The sequence below is a fragment of the Nyctereutes procyonoides genome, unplaced genomic scaffold (assembly GCF_905146905.1).
Source record: "Nyctereutes procyonoides isolate TBG_1078 unplaced genomic scaffold, NYPRO_anot_genome, whole genome shotgun sequence".
Taxonomy (NCBI): Eukaryota; Metazoa; Chordata; class Mammalia; order Carnivora; family Canidae; genus Nyctereutes; species Nyctereutes procyonoides.
Genome location: NW_026575148.1, coordinates 8,061,712 through 8,084,159, shown reverse-complemented (window position 1 = coordinate 8,084,159; position 22,448 = coordinate 8,061,712). Strand labels below are relative to the sequence as shown.

Genomic DNA, 22,448 nt, shown 5'->3' with positions numbered 1-22,448 from the left:
CTCTTTTTGTTCAGTTTTCAGAAGTAGGATTGATTGTCTCACTGCCAAGTTCAGCTTCTGGGATCTACCTGCGGTAAGTCTTTTTGAATTCAAAGAAGATGCCATGAGAATTTCCATAGTTACTTTGCTGCTTTTGTAGTAGTCATTAGGATGCTTGTGATTTTTATCTATGAGAAATACAAGAAAAGATCAAGTATGAATACCCACACAATTGCTAGGTCCATGGAACTCTTTCCAGAAGCTGACACATAGTAGGTGAACAATAATGACCTATGAACACATTTGCCCTTTGCCCTTTACCAAATCATTTTATGTTCTATGAGTTCTCAACAGTCAAAATGAATTCCATACTTTTTTTTTAATTCCATACTTTTTAAAGGAAACTCTAACTATAAACTCCTTTTCTCCCTGGGATAAATGTCTCCTCCATCTGAGAAGGCAATTTACATAAATAGTGTTCATTGGATGGAGTTATTTCACATTTTTCTTAACTGAAAGATACCTGATACACTTTTTTTTTAACAATAGAACACGTCAAGAAAAAAAAGGAACACAGATACTTGAATACAGTGCTATGTATTCAAGTGGATATATGTAAATTGAATGGGGATTTATTTTTAATGGCTTTAGAGTTTAGTTTTCCAAGATAAAAAGAGTTCTGGGGGGATCCCTGGGTGGCGCAGCGGTTTGGTGCCTGCCTTTGGCCCAGGGAGCGATCCTGGAGACCCAGGATCGAATCCCACATCGGGCTCCCGGTGCATGGAGCCTGCTTCTCCCTCTGCCTATGACTCTGCACCTCTCTCTCTCTCTCTCTGTGACTATCATAAATAAATAAATAAAAATATTTTAAAAAAAAGAGTTCTGGGGATAGATGGTGGTGATGGTTGCACAAGAATATGAATTCACACATGGCGCCTGGCTGGCCCAGTTGGTGGAGCGTCCTACCCTCCATCCTGGGGTCATGGGTTTGAATACCATGTTGGGTGTACTTAAGATTACTTAAACAAATAAAACTTAAAAAAAATTAATGTACTTAATTTCACTTAATTTTACACTTACAAATGGTTAAGACGGTAAATTTTATGTTGTGTATATTTTACCACCACAGAAATAAAACAAATAGACAAAACAAGAAATGTCAAGGAAAAGAATAAAGATGGGCTCCTAAGAGAACTCTTGTATTACACCAGACAACCTACTGAGAACTAAATGCCTACCTCAGAATCTCAAATTGTCACCCAGGTTTCCATCCCCAGCAAGCGGTGCCATTTTTTAAAAAGCGCTTGGAGAATATAATTTACTCTCTGGGAATCACCAAAACTGATGAAAGAACAATATCATCAGATGTTACTCCTGATTTAAAAATCTTATCTGCAATGGGAAGCAAACCAGTTTAGAAACTGTCATCCAAAAGAGGAAAGTTGTGTCCGACCTCCATTCTCCCAAATACTCAAAGTCTATGTGCTTTTTGCAGATTCTATAATTTGCATTCCTTACTCCTAAAAGTCATTGCAGCCAAGTAGTCTGTCCTGCCATGGAAGGCTTGTGACACTCTTCCCAGGATGGCCACAATGATGGTGCCTCCCAAATGACTGGGCTCCTTGATCATGCTGCCACTGGGGCTATGGGTCTAATTAGGCTAAGAACCTTTAATTAACAGGGCCTAATCGAGTCAACTTATGACTCAGGAATGTGATTACTGATGTCAACTGAATTTATTCTCCTTCATGCTTCATCATTATGATGCTCACTGGATGTTCTTAAGATCTAGCTTTTTAAAGTTGTTTTTTTTCTCCCTACAACCACATAATTCTTTGGAAGATAAGATTGATAATATTGATAGTACTCAGTGTGGAAATATACACTGTACTGTGTTTCACTGACTGGCTTTATAGGTAGCACTCCCTTAAACAAACATCATAGATACACCTTTTAATTATTTTATCTTTTCTGCCTAGATTTTTAAAGTGAGGTCGTTCACAATCTTTTTCAGTATTTAAAGGGTCCTAGTAAAGATATTTAAATTATAGGGTGTATCAGAACCATTATGTATACATATATGCATGATATATATGATATATATGATAAAAATACATATAAATTATATATAAATCATACATTTATATATAATTATTCTATAGTAGTATATACCATCATATTATATTATACAGTATATAACACTATATAATTACATTATATTACAGAATATATATTATATAATTAAATTATATATCATATTATTGTATATTACAATTTATATTGTATATATGTGAAATATATGTGTTATAAATTGGCTCTGTGGACCTTTAGAGGATTTATGGATGAGCTTTTGTGTATTTGTTTGTGTATTTTGCTAAGGGAAAATGGTCTATAGCTTTCATTTAATTCTCAGAACAGTCTGTAATCACTCCCTCATGGCCAACAGACAAAAATGGTTAGGAGCCATGTCTAGAGCTATATCTTCTAATACTATAGCCCTTAGCCACTCATGCCTTTTGACTTGAAATGTAGCCAAGTATGAATCAATTTAAGTACAAAACGAACACTGGAGTTTGAAGAATTAATATAAAAAAGAAGATCTAAGGTATCTCAACAGTTTGTACCTTGATTATATGTTGAAATAACGTTTGGGATATAGTGGGTTAAATAAAATATATTATTAGCATGCATTTCACCTGTATTTGCTTTTGTTAATGGGGCTACTAGGAAATTTTAAATTACATATGTGACACACCACATTTCTTTCAGATAACATTAGTTTGGGAAGAATCAAAGCTGATCACAGACAATTTGCTGATCCTGAGAGGCAAAAAAATTTTATGGTAGTTCCCAAATTGGAGTATAAGATCTTAGCAAAATGACAGACGATGCCTAAACATATCAAAGTTAAAAGCACTGATTTAAACTACTTCAAATATTCCAGCATTTCCTTTAGGGAATTTCCTTTAGGGAATCATGAATTTGGAAAGAGAAGTCTGATGTCACCTCTGAAACATTGCCATCCATATTTGCAGATAATTCCTGTGGTGCACTTTGATAAGAACCTTGGGACAATAATGACTCAAAGCAAACTTTTGCTTTCAGCACATAAATAAGATGCTATGTTTTAAAAGCCCAGAAAACGTAATGGGAAACAATTACAAAGAAATATCTTTAGGGAAACTATAATTCCCAATCATTAAAAGTCTATGGGTACGGGGGGTACTTTGATCCACGAATCTAATCGGTCCTCACAACCCTTATGTGGTGCCTATTATGATCCTCATTTTACAGATTTGGAAACAGGTTCAGAAATGTTGACTCATTGCCCTTTGAGAAAAAGAACTATTATCTTATTCTCCACTGTGTACTTAGAGGCTAGGACCAGACTTGGCACATAGTAGGTGTTCAGTGAATGGCCACTGGCTTATCAGTGACAGTTTACTGATTTCCATACAAGGTTTCTCTCTAAAGCGTGTCTAATTAGAATAACCTTGCTTTTCCCAATACCACATGCTGAGAAAGAAGTGTACTTAAAAAACTTAAGTTTTTCAAATTCACACATCAATCAATGGATAGAAATATTTTGATTCTCGCCTACCAACACATCATTCGTGTTTTTTGTTTTTGTTTTTTTTTTTTTTGGAAAAAAAAAGTACAGAATCGCTCTCTCACCGTCTCATTCTCAACAAAGCTCTTGATCTCGGTTGCTACTGCTCCTTGGAGTTTTGGGTTTTCTCCTTGCCCCCCCCCCCATTCTGGCTGCCTCTCCTCCTCTGTGTTGGAAAATGCATGTCCAAGAACATTTCTCTAAAAGTTTCGAGCTTTGCTCACAAGTTAAAAACGCTAGGTCTAGGTCTTGCGAGCTGAGTTCATTCCGGCATCCGCATCCAGGGGCGGAATTCCTCCCGGAACTATTCCTGTCCCATTCAACTCGAGAGCCCAGCAGGGCCTCCTGCATCTCTCTGCTCACACGGACTCGCACGCCCGGGCGCGCTCGTGCATACCACAGTAGGGTGAGTCTCGGCCTCTCCCGGAGCCCAACCTGAAGTCCCGGGAAGAGGTCGCATGTGGTCCCCACCCCTTCCCAGCCCCAGTCCGGACAGCACTCATCCATCCGCACTCCCGGAAAGGCAGAGCAATCATCCCCTTCCCGTTCCTGCCCAGGCACGATCGCTCGCGTTTACCGTCTTGTACCACCAGCTAGCGAATGCCATGGCCACAGTCGGTGGGCTCGGAGCCGCGCGTGGCGGAGGGCTCGGCGAGGACGTGGGGTGCGGAGCGGCCGGCGCGGGGCTCCCACTTCGCCTGCCTGGGAGCTGGCGGGCTCTGCGCTCTGGACGCCCGCAGTCAGCAGGAGGCAGGGCACCTGGGCGCACCCGAAGCAGCCCCGCCCCGCCGGCCCCGCCCCCGCAGGCCCCGCCCCACCGGTGCAGCCGGAGGCTGGTTAGGGTAGGGGGTTATTTCTCGGGGAAGCCCCGCCCCGCAGGCCCCGCCCCCGCAGGCCTCGTCCCCCCGCAGGCCTCGCCCCGCCGGGTGCGGCGGGAGGCTGGTTAGGGTAGGTGTGTTATTTCTCGGGGAAGCCCCGCCCCCCGCAGGCTCCGCCCCTCAGGCCCCGCCCAGCCCGGTGCGGCGGGAGGCTGGTTAGGGTAGCTGTGTTATTTCTCGGGGAAGCCCCGCCCCCCGCAGGCCCCGCCCCGCAGCCCCGCCCCGCCCGGTGCGGCGGGAGGCTGGTTAGGGTAGCTGTGTTATTTCTCGGGGAAGCCCCGCCCCCGCAGGCCCCGCCCCTCAGGCCCCGCCCAGCCCGGTGCGGCGGGAGGCTGGTTAGGGTAGCTGTGTTATTTCTCGGGGAAGCCCCGCCCCCACAGGCCCCGCCCCGCAGGCCCCGCCCCGCCCGGTGCGGCGGGAGGCTGGTTAGGGTAGCTGTGTTATTTCTCGGGGAAGCCCCGCCCCCTCAGGCCCCGCCCCCTAAGGCCCCGCCCCGCCCGGTGCGGCGGGAGGCTGGTTAGGGTAGCTGTGTTATTTCTCGGGGAAGCCCCGCCCCCTCAGGCCCCGCCCCGCAGCCCCGCCCCGCCCGGTGCGGCGGGAGGCTGGCCAGGGTGGCTGCGTTATTTCTCGGGGGGCGGCCACGCCCTGCAGCCCCGGCTTTAAGCGAAAGAGGGGATTCCGCGCTCCAGTTAAACTCCCCCCCACTCTGGGGGCCTCGAAGGAACTCCCGCCCCCCTCAGCCCTCTCTTCCTTCGCCCACCTCTCACCACCCAACTTTTCCCGACGCGGCCCGGCCGCCCCTGTGGGGCTCGCGCCTCGCCCGGCGCACTTGGCCGGGCCCGAGGGACACCTGGTCACCTCCGGCCACCTGCCCGGCGGCGGGCCTGAGCCCCGCGCCCTTCCCGGCCCCGGAGGGCGCCCGGGCCAGGCGGCAGGGCGGGTCACGCCCCGCGGAGGCGGCCCGGGGCTCCGGGGCTCGGATCCCCTCCCCCCAGCTCGGCCCTGCGGCTCCCGGAGGAGCGCCACTCACCTCCTGGGTGTCGCGGGCGGCGGCAGCGCGCCGGGGCCTCGGGGAGGCAGCGGGCTTCTGGCCCGGCTGAGACATGGCGAGGCCGCGGGATCGCTGCCTCCGGGAGGGCGCAGCGGGGCCTCGAAGGGAGGCCCGGGCGGGGCTGCTCTGCGAGCGAGGGAGGGAGGGAGGGAGGGGGCGGAGGGGCCGGCGGGCGCGCCCGTGAGGCAGCTTTTCCGACCCAGCCCCGAGCCCGCGCGGGGGCTCCCCCTTGCCCGGCCGGGTCCTCCCCTTCCTGCCGGCTGCTGGCTGCGGCCCCGGCTCCAGCGCTGCGGGACTCCGGGGCTGAAGCCGAACACCCTCGGCCCCGTGGTCTTCGCCCCGAGGTCCTCCCCGCCTCCCAGGACTCGGGGCTCCCCGAGGTCGCAGGGGGGAGGGGCTGCAGGTCTCAGGGTTCCTCCTTCGACTTGCCCGAACTCAGCTTTCAGTTGTGCAACGGGAGAGCGGGACCCGGGCGTGGCCCGGCTGCGCCTCGACCCTTCTCCTTAAACAGGTCTCCAGAATTTTTGTTTTAAAGATTTTACTTATTTATGAGAAACACAGAGAGAGAGAGAGAGGCAGGCAGAGACACAGGCAGAGGGAGACGCAGGCTCCACGCAGGGAGCCCGACGTGGGGCTCGATCCCACGACTCTAGGATCACGCCCTGGGCCGAAGGCAGACGCTCAACCGCTGAGCCACCCGGGCGTCCCTATCTCCAGAATCAAACACCTTTCCTGCAATCTGCCCGGGTTTAGTTTGGAGAAGAATTTACCAACTCAAATCTGGCCCAAGCCTGGACCGTCTAGATAAGGAAGCGGATCACAAAAAACAAATGGGTCTGTGCATTTGTTTGTCTGGATGTGTCTGTTTGTGTAGGTGTGTACGCTCTCCTGTGTGTATTTTCTGGCATCTCACTTGGAGGGGTTTTTTTTGGGGGGGGGGCGGGAGGGCGCAATGTTGAAAGTTTTAAAACGTTTTATGGGGGTAGGAAGCCGTAGGTTCCAGTCCAAACCAAAGAATAGTCCCAAATTAAAACCCCTGTAGCGTTTCTGGAGCCTGGCCGGTTTTGTTTCCGAGGCCAAAGTGTTTTTAGTCTTTGACTCATCTTAAACAGCACTTCCTGGTTTAGGCCTGGAAGTGAAGTATAACAAGCTTGTCTAGAAAATGCTCGTCTGCTGAGACTGTCACCCTTCCATTCTGTGGTTTGTGATCAGAAAAAAGAACCCGTTTCCCTGGGGTGGCATGGACACTTTGGGCCCGAGGGTGACCACTCTCTGCAGTGTTATGTTTTTAGACATTTGCTGAGAGAGAAGCCAGGTTGTAGGAAAAGAGTAGTCATGCTGTATTTAGGGATTTTTGTCTTCATTTACAGACTAGCAGCATTCCTGATGGGGGGAGCAGAGAGGAGTGATGAAAATGGATTTCCTCTTTAAAAGTTTTGCTTATTATCTATGTAACTAGCATTTTCAGCACACAGGCTACAGTGTGAGAATTTATCCATAAAAATGAAATGACTTGGATAAGGGATCTATCATTGTCCATTCAAGAAAAATTGGTTGGTGGCATGAATTACACTCATAATTGGAGGAAATATGTCATAAGCCTGAAAAAAAATGACTTAAGAATGCAACCAAACACCTACAATAATTTAAATAAGCACACAAACTACAGGGCCCAGGTGATAGGCAGCCCCATCTCTAGGCCCAGGAACCAGAAACATATCCATACTAAAGATCCTAGAGGACCTAGGTTCAGGCTTTAGATCCCTGACACATTATTCTGAGTCTGGAAGAAGAATGGTTTGTTGATTAAAATTTGAGGTGTTTTCTAAAGGGTATTTAAAATTGAACTTAAACCAGTTAGTGTTATATTCTTTGAAAGTCTTTCATTCATGTAAAGCATTGTGAAAGAAATTGATATACAGATAAAAATGCATATTTCCTGCACTCCAAAGACTTAGAGGTTAGCTGGAGTCATCCGGCATTTGTAACACATCATTTGGGTGACAATGAGGCAGGTATGAGTAAGTACAAATGTGTTTTGGGAGTTTGGGGTTCTGTGGGGCTTAGTGCTTTTAGGAAGGTAAAAGAAGCTTGAGTGGGCAGGCTGGCTGGTGGGATGTGGACAGGGGTAGAAAGGGTGGGGGCAGTTCAGGAAATATTAAAAAAGCCTACCCATCTGGTTGGAGCTGCTGGTGCAAGTTTAGAAGTAATCAATCCATTTGCCAACTTACTATTTACCAAGCAGCTGCCATGCCAGGTGATATAATTGATATCAAAATCTGTAAGAGATAATGACATTAGCCTTCAGGCTTTGCTTAAGGGTTGGAACTCCATAAGCAGATCAATTATGGACTAAACTATGCATTGATGATGATCAGTAAAGAAGAATTACAAATAAGTTGAAGAAGAAAGAAGACAGTGTTTTCACTTTCTCTTGTAGTCAGTGAGGAATTCGAACTTTGATACCATGACCAGCAGTTGAACACCTTAGAGAAGGTCATTTTAAATATATATGGCACCTTTGTTTTATTTTTATTTGCACATTCCTTCATTTACTCAGTAACAGGATGACTGCATTGTGTCAGGCTCTGTGGAGGTACCGGGGACCTGAAAGTCTAGGAGGAAAGACAGACAAATTCACCACCACATGACCATGGAGGAAGGGTAAGGGCTGGCAGAGATATTCCAAGAGCACTACAGGATCCTGAGGGACCTCTCACTCTGACCATGATGGGCTGGCTGGGGAGACGGGGAGCTCAAGGGCTCCTTCCTCCTGCCTTGTTTGACTTGACTGAGTTGTAACCTCCTCCACATGACCTCCACCTTGTATCTTCTCTTCATCCCCACTGTTGCAGGAGCTGTTCAGGAGCGCATCACTTCTCATCAGGAAACATGTAAACTGAGAAAAAGAAAGATAGGATGGAGACTGGAGAAAAAGCCAGTGGAACCTGAGAAGGAGCTACAGTGGGGGCAGGAGGAAGGAGCCCTTGAGCTCCCCGTCTCCCCAGCCAGCCCATCATGGTCAGAGTGAGGAAGGAAGTAGGTACCAGAGGCCAAGGGAGGAGGGGCTTCTGAAAGGAAGGGCTGATCAGCAATATGACATTTCACTTAAAGGTTGGGTCGGACAATGGATGAAGAGTGTCCATTAGATCTGACAGCTGAGAGGTTGTGGTAACCCGGCCAGGGGGTAGGATTCAGGAGGATTCAAACCTGAGGTACTCATGGTTTGAATAGTCCCCTTCCTTTGCATGGTATTTTTTCTACACTGCCACTTACTTCTGGAATGGAAGTTAACTCGAGAAAACCTGGACCTTTTAGCTGATATCCAAGTGCCTATCAATCCCACTGAAATGTACCTGTCCTGTCAGCCATCTTGAGACTCTCCACCAGGTTTGCTCTACTCCATAGTGACATTGTCCAGAGTAAACCAGAAAAAGAAGAAGAAGAATCATCTTTGCAAATAGGCAAAGATGTAGGCAAAATATTCCAAGGCTCTCCAAGCCTCCTGTCCCTTATGATGTGTATCTGAGTAGACGCATCATGCTTCTGACTGTTGAATTATCCAGGAGAATGGCTTAAGTGGTAAAGTCTGTGCATAAACAAGATGAAGGTGTGCTAGTCAGTAGTTGGAGAATATGTTTAGACCACAGGAGCTTTGTCATGTGCTCTGTTCTTGAATATTTTTGTGCCCCCCTCCCACATTCCCATATTAGAATCCTAATGCCCAATGTGGTAGCATAGGAGCCGGGGCCTTTAGATGATTAAATCATGAGGGCAGAGCTCTCGTGGAGAGTAATGCCTTTACAAAAGATGCCCCAGGAGAGCTCCCTTGCCCCTTCTGCGTGTGAGGATACAAGAAGTCTGCAGCTGGGAAGAGAGCCCTCACTGGTCTCTACTGGCACCCTCGTCACAGACTTGCAGCCTCCAGAAGTGCTAGAAAAACACTTCTGCTGCATAAGCTCCCCAGCCTGTAGTATTTTGTTACAACAGCCAGAATGGACTAGGACACCTTGCTTTTCAGATCACACTGGGCTTGTGTCTGGGTGGCTGATGGGGTGGCAGGAGGGAAAGAGAATGGAGATGGAAGGATGGAGCAACAGAGGATAAAGAGAGAAAAGAATAAACAGCAGATGAAGTATTTTTTAGTTTTCACTGTTACCAAACAAGAACTTGAGTCACACATATACCTGTAACGAGGCCCACAGGTTTTCCTTCTCATCCTTTATGTGCCTGCAGATAATAAAACACCTGCAAAATACCGCCAGGCCTTGTTTTTCAGCATGATGGGACTTCCTGTTTCTTGTCTGTGTAGACCAAAAAGGACTGAGATCATTTCTCCTTTTTCAGGGATTTATTAGGAAGTACTCATGGGATCAACACCTGAGGGAAGGGAGGGAGGATGGGCTAAGGGAGAAGTTGACCCAGCAGAAGCCTCCCATAACCCTGCAGGGAATGGCCATGGCGGGGTGCTCTTTGGAGTGGTTGGGGGCTGGTGAGAAAGGGCTGAGCCCTGATGAGCCTGCATCATTAGCCCTTGGGTATGGCTGAGGGTGAAGGGAGCATGGCTTCGGGGGAGAAAGGTGGCTCTCTGAAGCTGTGGCATCCCACAGAGGAGCTGAGAGAGGAGGGTCGGGTCCTGGTGGCCCTCCCAGGAGCTGGAATAAGGACTCTTTTGTTCCTGAAGGGGATTCCGGTAGCTTATTACATCCATTACATTGCTCAGTGCGATATAACACCAGAAAACATTGCAAAATAGAAGTAAGGGGGGGGATTCATATTACTAAAGTATGCTGTCAAGATGCTGCATGATTAAGCAGTAGGTCTGAAAATACTACCCGTTTAATTAAAGTTCTCCCCCTTCTACAATGACTTCTGTCCTCAAGAGGGGTCACTGAAGAACAATTTGTTTTTTGCAGTAGCTGTGCTGTTACCACCGGCAATCTAGATATATTTTAAAATCTGATTGCAAAGAAAGATTAGAAACGAAGGGAAAATAAATGTTTTGATTTTCCAGTTTTGCCTAGTGTTTTTATTTTAATTTTTTAAAGATTTTATTTATTTATTCATGAGAGACCAGGGTGGGGGTGGTGGGCAGAGACACAGGCAGAGGGAGAAGCAGGCTCCATGCAGGGAGCCCAAAGTGGGACTTGATCCTGGGTCTCCAGGATCAGGCCCTGGGCTGAAGCCGGCGCTAAACCTCTGAGCCACTGGGCTGCCCTGCCTAGTGTTTTTAAATTTTTATTTATTTATTTATGATAGTCACAGAGAGAGAGAGAGAGGCAGAGACACAGGCAGAGGGAGAAGCAGGCTCCATGCACCGGGAGCCCGATGTGGGACTCGATCCCGGGTCTCCAGGATCGCGCCCTGGCCCAAAGGCAGGCGCCAAACCGCTGCGCCACCCAGGGATCCCCTGCCTAGTGTTTTTTGTTTTTTTTTTTTAATGTTTATTTATTTATTTATTTTTTATATAAATTAATTTTTATTGGTGTTCAATTTACCAACATACAGAATAGTGTTTTTAAAGTGAAAAGGAAAGATTGCTCCTAGGTCTGGCTGCAGTCAAGGAAGTAGGTAGAAGAGACCCCTGTTTGCTAGGAAGCCTTCCTATAAGCTAGACGTGTTTTGCTTCCCTTACTCATTTCCCTTAGGTTTATGACTTTCCATCCTTGGGACTATGGGTCCATGCAAAGAGCTCAGTTCTGACTCATACACTCTTGAGACCAACAACTAACTAGTGCTGTGTGAATCATCTCTCTTCCTTGTTTACAGTCCTTGAGGGTTCCTTAGCGCCAACAGGATGAAGTTTAGATTCCTTAATATGCCCTCCCAGGACCTGCAGGATTTGTCCTAGGCAGTCCCAACTGCAGCTTTATGCCTTCAGGCGGCTGTGCCCCAGTCATGCCCCCCTGCTTTCAGATCCTGGGATACTCTCCACTCTTCCCAATTCTGCTTTTGCTCATCTCCTACTCCCTGGAATACTCGTCCCTTTCCTTTCCCTAAGTGCTAACTTCCCGCAGCATTGCATCCTAACTGTGTACCCCCCATATAAAGTCCAAGATTCTCACGTCCTGATCCTAAACGCAGTTTATATTTAAAGAAACAAGGCTCTGGCATCCCAAAAGTAACTAAAAGCATTTCAATCTTTACTGCAATCCTCTTACTGCAATTGAAAAATGCCTGAGTGGGCGCACAACCTGAACACTCAGCAAAATATCTTAAACATCCTTTCTCTTTTTTTTTCTTTCTCTTTTTTTATCTTGCTTCCAGTGTCTCCCCCTGTTTCAAAATTTCTTCTATAAACTCCCCCCAAAAAACAATCAGAAGATGTTATCTTATTTCTTTTCCTTGTTTCCTTCTGCAATGATTTAATTCTTCCTAGAGGGTACAATGGAGGTGCAATCATTGTGCATACTAACATTCTTTGATCCCTGTTATACTGTTTATCTGTACCCATTACTAGACACTGTGGTGGAAAGGGTCATTTCAGTCTTATTCACAGAACTTGAGACTATGCCTGGCTCTCCAAGCCTCCTTTCCCTTATGATGTCTATCTGAGTAGGAGCATCATGCTTCTGACTGTTGAATTATCTAGGAGAATGGCTTAAGTGGTAAAGTCTGTGCATAAACAAGATGAAGGTGTGCTAGTCAGTAGTTGGAGAATATGTTTAGACCATGTGCTCTGTTCTTGAATATTTTTGTCCCCCCTCCCACATTCCCATATTAGAATCCATAATATGTCCTCAATAAATATTTATGGAATGCATAAGAATATGTTATTGGGTTTTTTTTTCTAGGCTAAACTTCCCTCTTGAAAAGATGAAAGAAATAGACTGGACAATTTAGAAGGATACCTGTAATTGAAATGGTTTTGGATCATATAAGATCAGAAAGTCAGGAGAACTGTCTAAACATACTAATGCTATCGAATGCTCTCATAGTTGATAATAACAGAAATAGATAAAGCCATAGAACTTACTATGTATTAGAAATTTGTAGGTTTTTAAAGGTTTTGCATAGGGGCACCTGGGTGGCTCAGTGGGTTAAGCATCTACCTTCAGCTCAGGTCATGATCTCAGGGTCCTGGGATTGAACACTTCATGGGGCTCTCTGCTTAATGGGGAGTCTGCTCTCACTCTCACTCTGTGCTCTTTTTCTCTTTCACAGAAATAAATAAAACCTTTTAAAAATACTTTGCATATATTTGTTCATTACACCCTTATAAAGTAGGAAATATTCTTTTCCCCTTGTTATAGGAGAGGAAACTAAGGCCCAGAGAGGTTGAATAATCTACCCTGGGTTACAGGGCTGCTAAATGACACTGTTAGCATTTGAATCAGGTGGTTTAGTACTTCTAGCCACTTCTCTGTATTTATGCTTTGCTATATACAAAACCAAATATGTCATGGAATTTAGAGTGGAATGTTTGCATATTGATGCCTTGGGGTGGGGGATTGAAATTATATTTTTAAGTGAGTGATTTAATATCTGAAGTGATAAAAGTAAATCTAAAATACTTTAGCTATCTGTTCTTCAGAGTGTACTTGGAGAATATAAAAATAATACTAGCCAGTCACAAATGGTTATATAGTACTCATTCACATGAAATGTCAGAATAAGCAAATCTGTAGAAACAGAAAATAGATTAGTAGTTGTTTAGGGTTGGTGGGGGTGTTGATTACGACAGGGGGGTAGCTAGAGGTCTTGAGTTTCTTTTTGAGGTGATAAAATTGACTGCTGATTGACACGTCTATTAATATACTAAAACCACTGAAATTTATACTTAAAACAGGTAAATTGTATAGTATATAAATTATATTTCAACTAAGCTGTCATAAAAAAAGCTCTCATATAAACCTCTTCCTTAACATGAGGACTATCTGTAATTTCAAAAGAACACTTTAAGATCCTTCTATAAGGATGGTCACTTACTCTTCTCTTTACTCATTTACATTTGCAAACTCTCCAAGAGATTTTATTCTTTTTTCATTTTTTTTTGTTTTTTTTCTCCAAGAGATTTTAAAGAGATACTCATAGCAGCAGTCATTTTGTTACTTGGCAGATTCACGTTTCATGTTGGTCAGCCTCTTCACAAGCAGGAATGAACTGCAGGAAAATTACCCTTAGCCCTTTAAAAATGGTTATTACAAATAACTTATTTCCGATATTTTAGGGGTATTTGTTCTCAGAAAATTTTTATTAAATATGAAATTGATTTTCTAATAAAATTGTGTTTTAGAATAATTTTAGATATACAAGAAAGTTGCAAAGATTATCTGTTCAAAGTAGAGTTCCCAGTTTCTATTTCCCCTATTGTCACCATCTTAAATACAGCGATACGTTTGTCAAAACTATGAAACCAACATAGGTATGGCTATTAAGTAAACCGCAGACTTCACATGAATTTCACCTTATTTCATTAGTGTCCTTTTTCTGCTTGAGATTCCAGTCTAGGATATCACACCATAGTCATGTCTCCTTAGTCTCTTCTGGGGTCTGTGACAGATTTTCCTTGTCTTTCACAACCTTGGCAGTTGTGGAATATTGGTCAGATGTTGTGTACAATGTTCTTAAATTTGAAAAAAAAACATCTGATGTTTATCTTATGATGAGGCTAAGACTATGGGTTTAGGGGAAGAATATTACAGTGATAAGCGACCTTATCACATTGTACAGAGGACTCCTGATGTTCACATGATTTACCAGGGGTGATGTGAACCTCCATCACTGGGGTAAAGTGGGGTTTGCACGTTTCTCCACTGAAAAGTTGCAATCTCTCCCTTTCCATACTTTGTTCTTTGGAAGCAAGTCATTAATTCTACCCCACACTCAAATTATTCTTGAATGTAAAAATTATTCCTATTTTATTTGTTTTAAATGTAATATCCATTTGTAAGATTTTCAAGACTATTACAACTGACAGGGATTCTCTTTATCTAATACTAAACTTTAAATTTTTTAGATTCAAGTACTTTGGAAAGGTAGATATTCTAAATTAAATGTATAAGGTAGTGTGACTGCTGCTTTCTAAGGGGTGAAATATGAGTTTGTATAATTCTATATAAATAGTTACCTTTTTAATGATGTCAGAGAGTAGAAAACACTGTGAGAACATCCCTAACTTTGTGCCAAAGGACAATATGGGAGTATAATTTTTTATAATCTTAGAGTAGAAAGCTCTCTCTAAAATGACACAAAACTTAGAAGCCCTAATGGAAAAGATTAATAAAAGATTAAAATAATAAGGAAAAGGGGGAATCCCTGGGTGGCTCAGCAGTTTAGCGCCTGCCTTCTGCCCAGGGTGTGATCCTGGAGTCTTGGGATCGAGTCCCACGTCAGGCTCCCTGCATGAGCCTGCTTCTCCCTCTGCCTGTGTCTCTGCCTTTCTCTCTGTGTCTCTCATGAATAAATAAATAAAGTCTTTTTAAAAAATAATGAGGAAAAGGTTAAGAAAAGATTATATTAAAATTTAAAAGTTCTTCATAGAAAAAAATGTATAAATAAAAACAATATAAACATGAGCTTAAACCAATAATTGAACCAAAAATCCAGTAGGAACATCACAGAGGATACAAATAGAGAATTCACAGATAAAGAAGTATAAATGGCTTATTAACATGTGGAAAGATGCTCCAATATGATTCAAAATAACAGATGCATATTAAAACCACAATCAGATCCCTTTTTTATCCTATTAGGTTGAGAGAAAAAAACTGATGAACAATACATGGCACTGGCAATAGTATAGAGAAGAAACAGCTCCCATCCCACGTCGCTGATGGGAATATAAACTGATCCAACAACTTTTGGTTGGCAATTGGGCAAGCATCAGTCAAAGATGTCATTGGACATACCTTTGCACTAGTGATTCCATTTTTAGGAATGTCTCTAACAAATGTACTTGTATATATATACATGTACAAAGACACACAAAAAAACTGTTCATTGCAGCATCATTCATAATGGTGAGAAACTGGAAGCCAGCTAAGTGGTCACCAGTAGGGAAGGGTTAAGTGTATGAAATAACCATATAATAGGAAAAAATGCAATCATTTCAAAGAGAGGTTTCTGTGAGCCAATGTGGACCGTCTTGTAAGATGTATTAGTAATTGAGAAAGGCAGTGTGAAGAATCCGTATAAAGCATTCTAGTGTTGTGTAAAAATAAAAAAGATATGTTTTAAGAACTTTCTATGTAACCACAGATATATTCCTTGTGCTGGTTATTTCTGGAATGATATATAAAAGGTTATAAACAGTGGTTGCCTTTGCTGAGGAACATGGGAGATTAGGGATGTGAAGTGGGGAGGAGGGTTATCTATCACTTCTATTTTTTTTATTATTCTACTCAGTTTTTTAAAAATATATACAGCATTTTTTGTTCAATTGCAGTTCCAGATGACCAATACATATTATATATTAAATGCACATATAATTTACAGATTAAACTTTAGCACTTAGAGTTTCTGAAACTTTTAACTTTGCTTTCTTGAAATAAATTGTGCTCCTAAAGATCACTTTCCAGAACTATAGGAGGAAAAGGAAAAGCTTAACTGATGCCCACACTCTCTGTGTTGTGAACCAGCACAAGAAAAGTTGTAATAAACATACTGTCCCCTCTCCCACCATTTTTTGGAATAATTCTGAACCATGGGTTATTTCTGCTCCTGTGAGTGGTTTGGCTTTTCCACTGAGGGTATGTTTGTGATGATAGGTAGAGGGGATATTGGGTGGTATGTTGCTGCCTAAGGCCATATACAGAGCTAGGAAGGAAAATCCACAACTCTGTTAACAGCTCGGTTCTCCATACTGCAAGCTCAATGGTACCCTACTGGTTTCATTATATTGTGTTTGTTAATTAGATCCAGTTCAGACTCCAAAAGCATTGGTTGCACAAAGTCATTCATCAAGGGGGACTTGTTACTCAAATCGACTTCACATAGTTCTGTGGTGAGAATAGCCTTCTTGCAAAGAAGCGTCTTTGCTTTGTAAAACTTTTGCTTTAATGGGATTTTTACTTATATGAATTTGGGATATTTCCCAAGAGGTATCACTTTGGGCCATACTAGCCAAAAATCACTTTTATGACTAGATCGGTTTCTTTTTCCCCAGTGTTCTGGGTTGTGTCCCTCCAAAAAAGATGTGTTGGAGTCTCAACCCCACACCTCAGAATGCAACCTTATTTAAAGATAGGGTTTTACAAAAACGATCTAGTTAAGATGAGGTTATTAAGGTGGGCCCTTGTATAGTATGATGAGTGTCATAAAAAGGAAAAATTGGGACATCGATATGTACACAGGGAGAATGGCATGTGTTGGACGTGCTGCTATAAACTGAGGAACTGCCAAGAAGCTAGGACAGCAGTCTTTTTTCTTTTTAGGACAGCAGTCTTAAACAGATCCTCCACCAGCACATTCGGCAGGAGCATGGCCCTGCTGCCACACTGCTTTGGGACATGCAGCCTCCAGAAATGTGACACAATAAATTTCTGTTGTTCTAAGCCAGTCTTAGCTAAAGTGGTGGGCCACCCTAGCAAACCAATACATTTAAAATGGGGAATATTAAAAGTATAAAAGACTTCAGTTCAAAAGGAGCTCAGGCCTTCTCCGGTTTCTTCCTGTCCTAGCAAATGTCCCTGGTGAATGTGAATTCTGATTGTGGCATTTAGTCTAGAAAGAATAACTACCTTTTCAATCTGGGTTGTGTTTCTACAACATTCTAGGAAGAAAATTTAAAAATACCACTTTTCCCTGGGAAAGCTAATCCACCTTTTAGGTTATATTTCCTGGTTTGGGACCTTCTTGTGCAAGTTGTTTCTCCTTCCCCTCTTTCAAAACTCACTTTCAGAACTTGTCTGAAGACTCACTTCCTCATGGGTCTTTCCAGGCTAACTCTTAACAGAATATGGTCACTTGGCAACACTCGCGAATGCCCCACGGTGCCAAGTTTATGCTCCTGACCTAACCTCTTTATTTCTCACTGTGCACTGAAGCTTTAGCACTTAAGTTAGAATCGTTGTATATCAGTTTTCTTTGAATGGTAAAGTCTTTGAAGGAGGTTTCCTTCAATAGGTGCTAATAAATATAACAGTTATGATTTATAGAGTACTTATCCTGTACTTCTCCGCCCTGTGAACCTGGAGAAGGACACACACACACACACACACACGTTCATGGTCACACAGAGCCAGGAATTCATCACAGGCCAGACTGACTCTGCAGCCCTGGCTCTGGGACTTGTACTCAATAAAGATGGCCAGTTAAGCCAAGTCTGACTAATCCAGCAGTGACTTCACCCCCTCTTGCTCACTGATCTACCCCCAGGGCCTAGAAAAGTGGGTAGGTGCCCTATTCATACTTTTGTTGCAGGAGTTGTTGGTACCTCCGTACGAGTATGGCCATCCTAGGCCATCCTACGGGAATAGAGACAATCATAGGAGAAGAAACTTCTCTAGACGAGTGGGTTGAACCATCTAAAATTGTCCGTATTCCAAATTTTTGACCTAGAGAGGTCAAAAATACATACAGTTTAATCTTATACAATTGCTAAAAAGGATTTAATGTTCAGCCTTTTGCTGCTTGATTTGTTTTTAGAAAACAGTTTGTTGGTCCCATGTCAGGGAATCTCACACCTTCCCTCTGTAGCCCTTGGTTTCTGGCAAGGACAATGCATTACTGTGTCTCTTTCACTACCTATTCCTGACCTTTGTGGCTGTCTGATAAAGCAACATTTTGTTTCAATTGGCACGATTAAAGCTCTTCTCCCATGAGAGGCCACTGGTTCCTGGGACTGGGACTGGGACTGCAGCCTCTCCCAGAATCCATTGTTTATCATGCCTCTTACATATTTGGAAGACTAGGGCCCAAATATCCAAGTCCTTCTCCTTCTGGTCCTTCTCCTTCTGGTCTGCTTTGTGGCCTAGATCAAGCCACCTTTGCCACTGTGGTTTCTGCTCTGATAAGTCAGTCTGAGGCCAGTGGATAAGCATGTCTGAAGAGTCTACATTATTTGATTCTATCTCTCCTCTGTTGCAGGTCCTGGATTGATCCTCTGATTTTCTCACCCGCTCTCCAACATCCTCTTTATGGGTCTCCCATCTCATCCAAAGTTGGAAAGGTATAGTTACCTTGCTGTGTGAGGTGCAAGAAAGGGCCTGAGTCACTAACTGCCACCTATGATTTCCACCCACCTCCCTCTGTTCAGCCCATGTCCCAGCTCCAAATCCTGAAGCTACCAAGTGCCATTCCCCCTGCCCCCATCAGTAGCCTCTCTGCAGGCATGCAGGGTACCGCTCCCTAGGCTGGGAGAGTCACTTCTCACCATTCCACTTCCGCTTCCCATTTTCCATGAATGTGTTGGTTTCAGATCTGTTCATTGTCTCTTGTCCCATTCTCTTTAACCTTGTGGGTTTATAACTTGCCTGTTTGTTTTAAATTCACTTTTTCTTCCTTTGATAGGGTTTCAGGAAGGAGAAGATATTAAGACACAGGTTCAATCTGTGTGTAGATCAGAAGGTCGTTGTAACACATTTTTAAAAATAATGGCCCTGCAAGGTATGGATTAGTAGGCTCGTTTTACAGATAAAGATACTGAGTCTCAGAGAGATTCAGTTAATTGCCTGAGAGCTCACAGCTAGGTATCAGAGCTGTGATTCAGACCTATATTTAACTGAGTCTAAAGCCCATGTGCCTCAGCAGTAAAGAATCCTATCTGCCATAGTTACCTGAACAGAGGACAGGTACTGCTGTCAGGGATGGTCCTAAGAAGACACACGATTTGGGTCAAGCAAGATCTAGACGGCCTGGAGGTCTCTTCCATTTCTGGTTGTAATGTCTCCCTTTGTTTTGTTTCATAATCAAAGCAAGTGGGTCACAGAGATATTTTTAAGCAAAGATAATTGACTTAATATCACTTTAGCTGAAGCATTAAATAATGCTCAGTTAAAACCCTGGGGGAGAGACATGAAGCAGAAGACTGAACTGAGTAATCCATAGTACCTAATTATAAATCTAGCTACAGATACAATCAGCCCATGGTGATATACAAGGAGGAAAATACATGTTTACGTGGCACCTCTCTGAAGCCTCCACTTAAATGCCCTGTGTCATAGAGCCTGCTCACTTATAGCATTTGGCCAAAATCACTGAAGGAATGAATTATTTACCATTTGCTTAAGATTCACACTTGAGGGGCAGCCTGGGTGGCTCAGCTGTTTAGCACCGACTTCAGCCCAGGGTGTGATCCTGGAGTCCCTGGATCCAAGTCTCAGAGTCATATGTCAGGCTCCCTGCAGGGAGCCTGCTTCTCCTTCTGCCTGTGTCTCTGCCTCTCTCTCTCTCTGTGTCTCTCATGAATAAATAAATAAAATCTAAAAAAAGAAAAGATTCACACTGAGCAGTATTATTTTGGACATGTCATCATTTTGCTTATATTAAAATGATGAAATGGAAAATAGAAGATGTGATACCTGGGGGCATGTAGGTGGCTCAGTTGGTTGAGTGTCTATCTTCTCCTCAGGTCATGGTCCTGGGGTCCTGGGATGAAGCCTGAAATCAGGCTCCGTGCTCAGCGGAGAGGCTGCTTTTCCCTCTCCTTCTGACCTTACCCCCTGTTCATGCCCTCTCTATCTCTCTCTCTAATAAATAAATAAAACCTTTAAAAAAAAAAGGATGTAATACTTGAAGTATTTCAGAGAAAAAGTTGGAGACAGAAATGGTGGTCACAGAGACTCCAACAATGAAAGGCTGAATATTTTATCTTTCAAGAGTGCACAGTTATACATAGTATAAGCTCTTCTATGACTTTATTCAGATGTTATCAAGAATAGGTTAATCAATGAATAACTTATTGTTATGTCAGAATTAAGGTACAAGAAAAATGAAGAGTAAGAAAAAAATAAGAAGCGTGACCTGAATCTTCAAGTATATGGCAACATATTGGAAAAGAGAGGCTAACCTGAATAAATGAGAAGAGAACAGTTCAAGAAGACTCTGTTACGGAAATCCTCAAAAGCTACATCAAGAATCTTAGACCTTCCCTAATGTTATTTTATTATACATTTTGCGTTTGTTGTAAAAATAATTAAAACATAAATCAGGAAAATAAAACTGGGATAAAATTACCCCCAAATCCCAACACACAGTTGATTTATTGCTATATAGCTTTATCAACAGCTCTGTAGTATACCTGCTATTTTGTAAACACATTTTCCACATAAGATCTTGAGCATTTTTCAATGACAGTAAATATGTATCAGAAATATTTCAGGGAGATCAGAAAAGGAAGAGAAAAATGTGGGAAGTGATTGGCCAGGTCTCACTGTAGGTGGGGCTCTGTCCAGGAGAGTGTGCAGGATTTAGATAGCAAGGGGATGAGACTTTCCAGAAAGAACAGCAATGTAGAAAACTGCAGGGAAGGGTAGAGAGCATGGTTCACGCATGGCCCAGCGAGAAGACCTCCCTTGGGGAAACAGCTGGCTTCCCATGGAGAAAGGTGGGTAAGGCTAGGAGAAGGTAGGCAGGCAAAGGGAAGGTTCAGGATGACTTTTCTTCCTCTGCTCTGAACACCGAACAGGGAGGAAAGAATTTGAATGGTAGCCTACAGCCAAATGGGGATGCCTTTCCCCATGAGGAGAATGGGCACAAGTGATGTGCAGTAGTGAGAAGAGGGGTTTTCTATTTCTGCTATAAATTTGTCAAGACTCTTCTGTTGCTAAACAAGAGAAAAAGCTAGTGCTCTAGGTAAAACAAAAAGAAGGGTCAGCTCCAAGGATATAAGGGGCCTCCCATTGCTAGAGCTGAATGCAGCTGGACCTCACGAGATGGCAACTCATTGCTAGAGGGCTGCAAGCAAGCTGGCCTCCTCTGTGTCCGCCTCACCTTTCTGCGTCCCTCATGGGCCTGCCCCATCTCTCTTTCTCTGCAAGCTGGCTTGCTGCACAGTGAATTCCCACAGTGCATTTTAGGTCTACATGCTCCATGTCACATTTATGCCACTTAGAAAGTCTTTCTCTGTCTCCCTCTTGATGTCTTTGTCTGATCCCCACTCTCCAATGAGGAAGGCAACCCTGTTTGGGTCAGTTCAGGCCAGATCTACCCTTGGTTCAGTCAACTGTGGGATGGCAGGAACGGGCCAAGTAATGGAGCCCTACTGGCCCCTGGATTGGAAGGATGGGAATGGGCTGGGACAACATTCCAGATGGTCCTCCGTATGTGCTCTCAACTCTCCCCTTTCCAGAAATTAGTGGATCTCTCACGTACTGGGTTTTAAAAAATCAAGAGCATGCAAGTGCCCAGAATGACTTTGAGTATTATAACCAAAGAGATACCTTTTTCTCAACAAAAGGAAAGGAAATCTGGACATATGATAAGCTCACAGACCACTGAAGAGCCTCTCAGAAAGAGCACATTGTGCTCATGTGCCAATCTGAGCCTGAAACAGCAGAAACATAGAGGAAAATGGAAAATAAAACTCAACCCCACACCATTAACTATGTAACGTGACCTGCAACAAGTAGATCATGAAAGATGACCAATGGCAGGTGGTGTTAGGTATATGTGGATCTTGGGGGTCAAAATCCCCCAAGATCCCCTCAAAATCTTGCTCTGCATGATGGCTTTGATTGCTTGGTTAAATCTAACCCAAGTATGTCCTATTGTGCAGTTTGGGCGTGGTGGTAGAAGCCTGGGTGAGTCATGTTGATGACCAATTGTGGTTTCTTTTTTCTCTACCATGAAGAAATATGGCTTGCTCAGCATATCAGCCGAGTCTAAATACCTTCAGGATATGCTACCAGAGACAGTTATTAATGGGTGAAAGACATACTGAGAGAAGAAATGAGGGCAAGGAAAATTTAGATGACTACTTTGAGTGGGAGGGTTGGATTCGGATATAGAGAAAGGATAAGATCATTTGAAAATCTTCCATATCACAAGA

General features: G+C 43.7%; 1 protein-coding gene and 1 long non-coding RNA gene across 10 annotated transcripts in view; one reads left to right on the top strand and one right to left on the bottom strand.

The window, feature by feature from the left end:
* CAST (calpastatin) overlaps positions 1-5,659 on the bottom strand; it is a 112,634-nt gene extending 106,975 nt beyond the window's left edge. For 5 of the 9 annotated variants that reach the window (XM_055312808.1, XM_055312810.1, XM_055312813.1 and 2 more), the window contains exon 1: positions 5,498-5,657. In XM_055312808.1, the coding sequence (XP_055168783.1) occupies positions 5,498-5,572 (75 nt within the window). In that variant the 5' untranslated portion in view covers positions 5,573-5,657. Of the gene's footprint in view, positions 1-4,166; positions 4,326-5,497 lie in introns of those variants that run through there. The other 4 variants (XM_055312809.1, XM_055312816.1, XM_055312811.1 and 1 more) reach the window with 3 other exon arrangements.
* A 90-nt stretch (positions 5,660-5,749) lies between these two features.
* On the top strand, positions 5,750-20,620 carry LOC129501647 (uncharacterized). The gene is made up of 3 exons (XR_008662774.1): positions 5,750-6,352; positions 18,548-18,629; positions 20,373-20,620. It is a non-coding gene; the product is annotated as an uncharacterized LOC129501647 (long non-coding RNA).
* Positions 20,621-22,448: the final 1,828 nt, after the last annotated feature.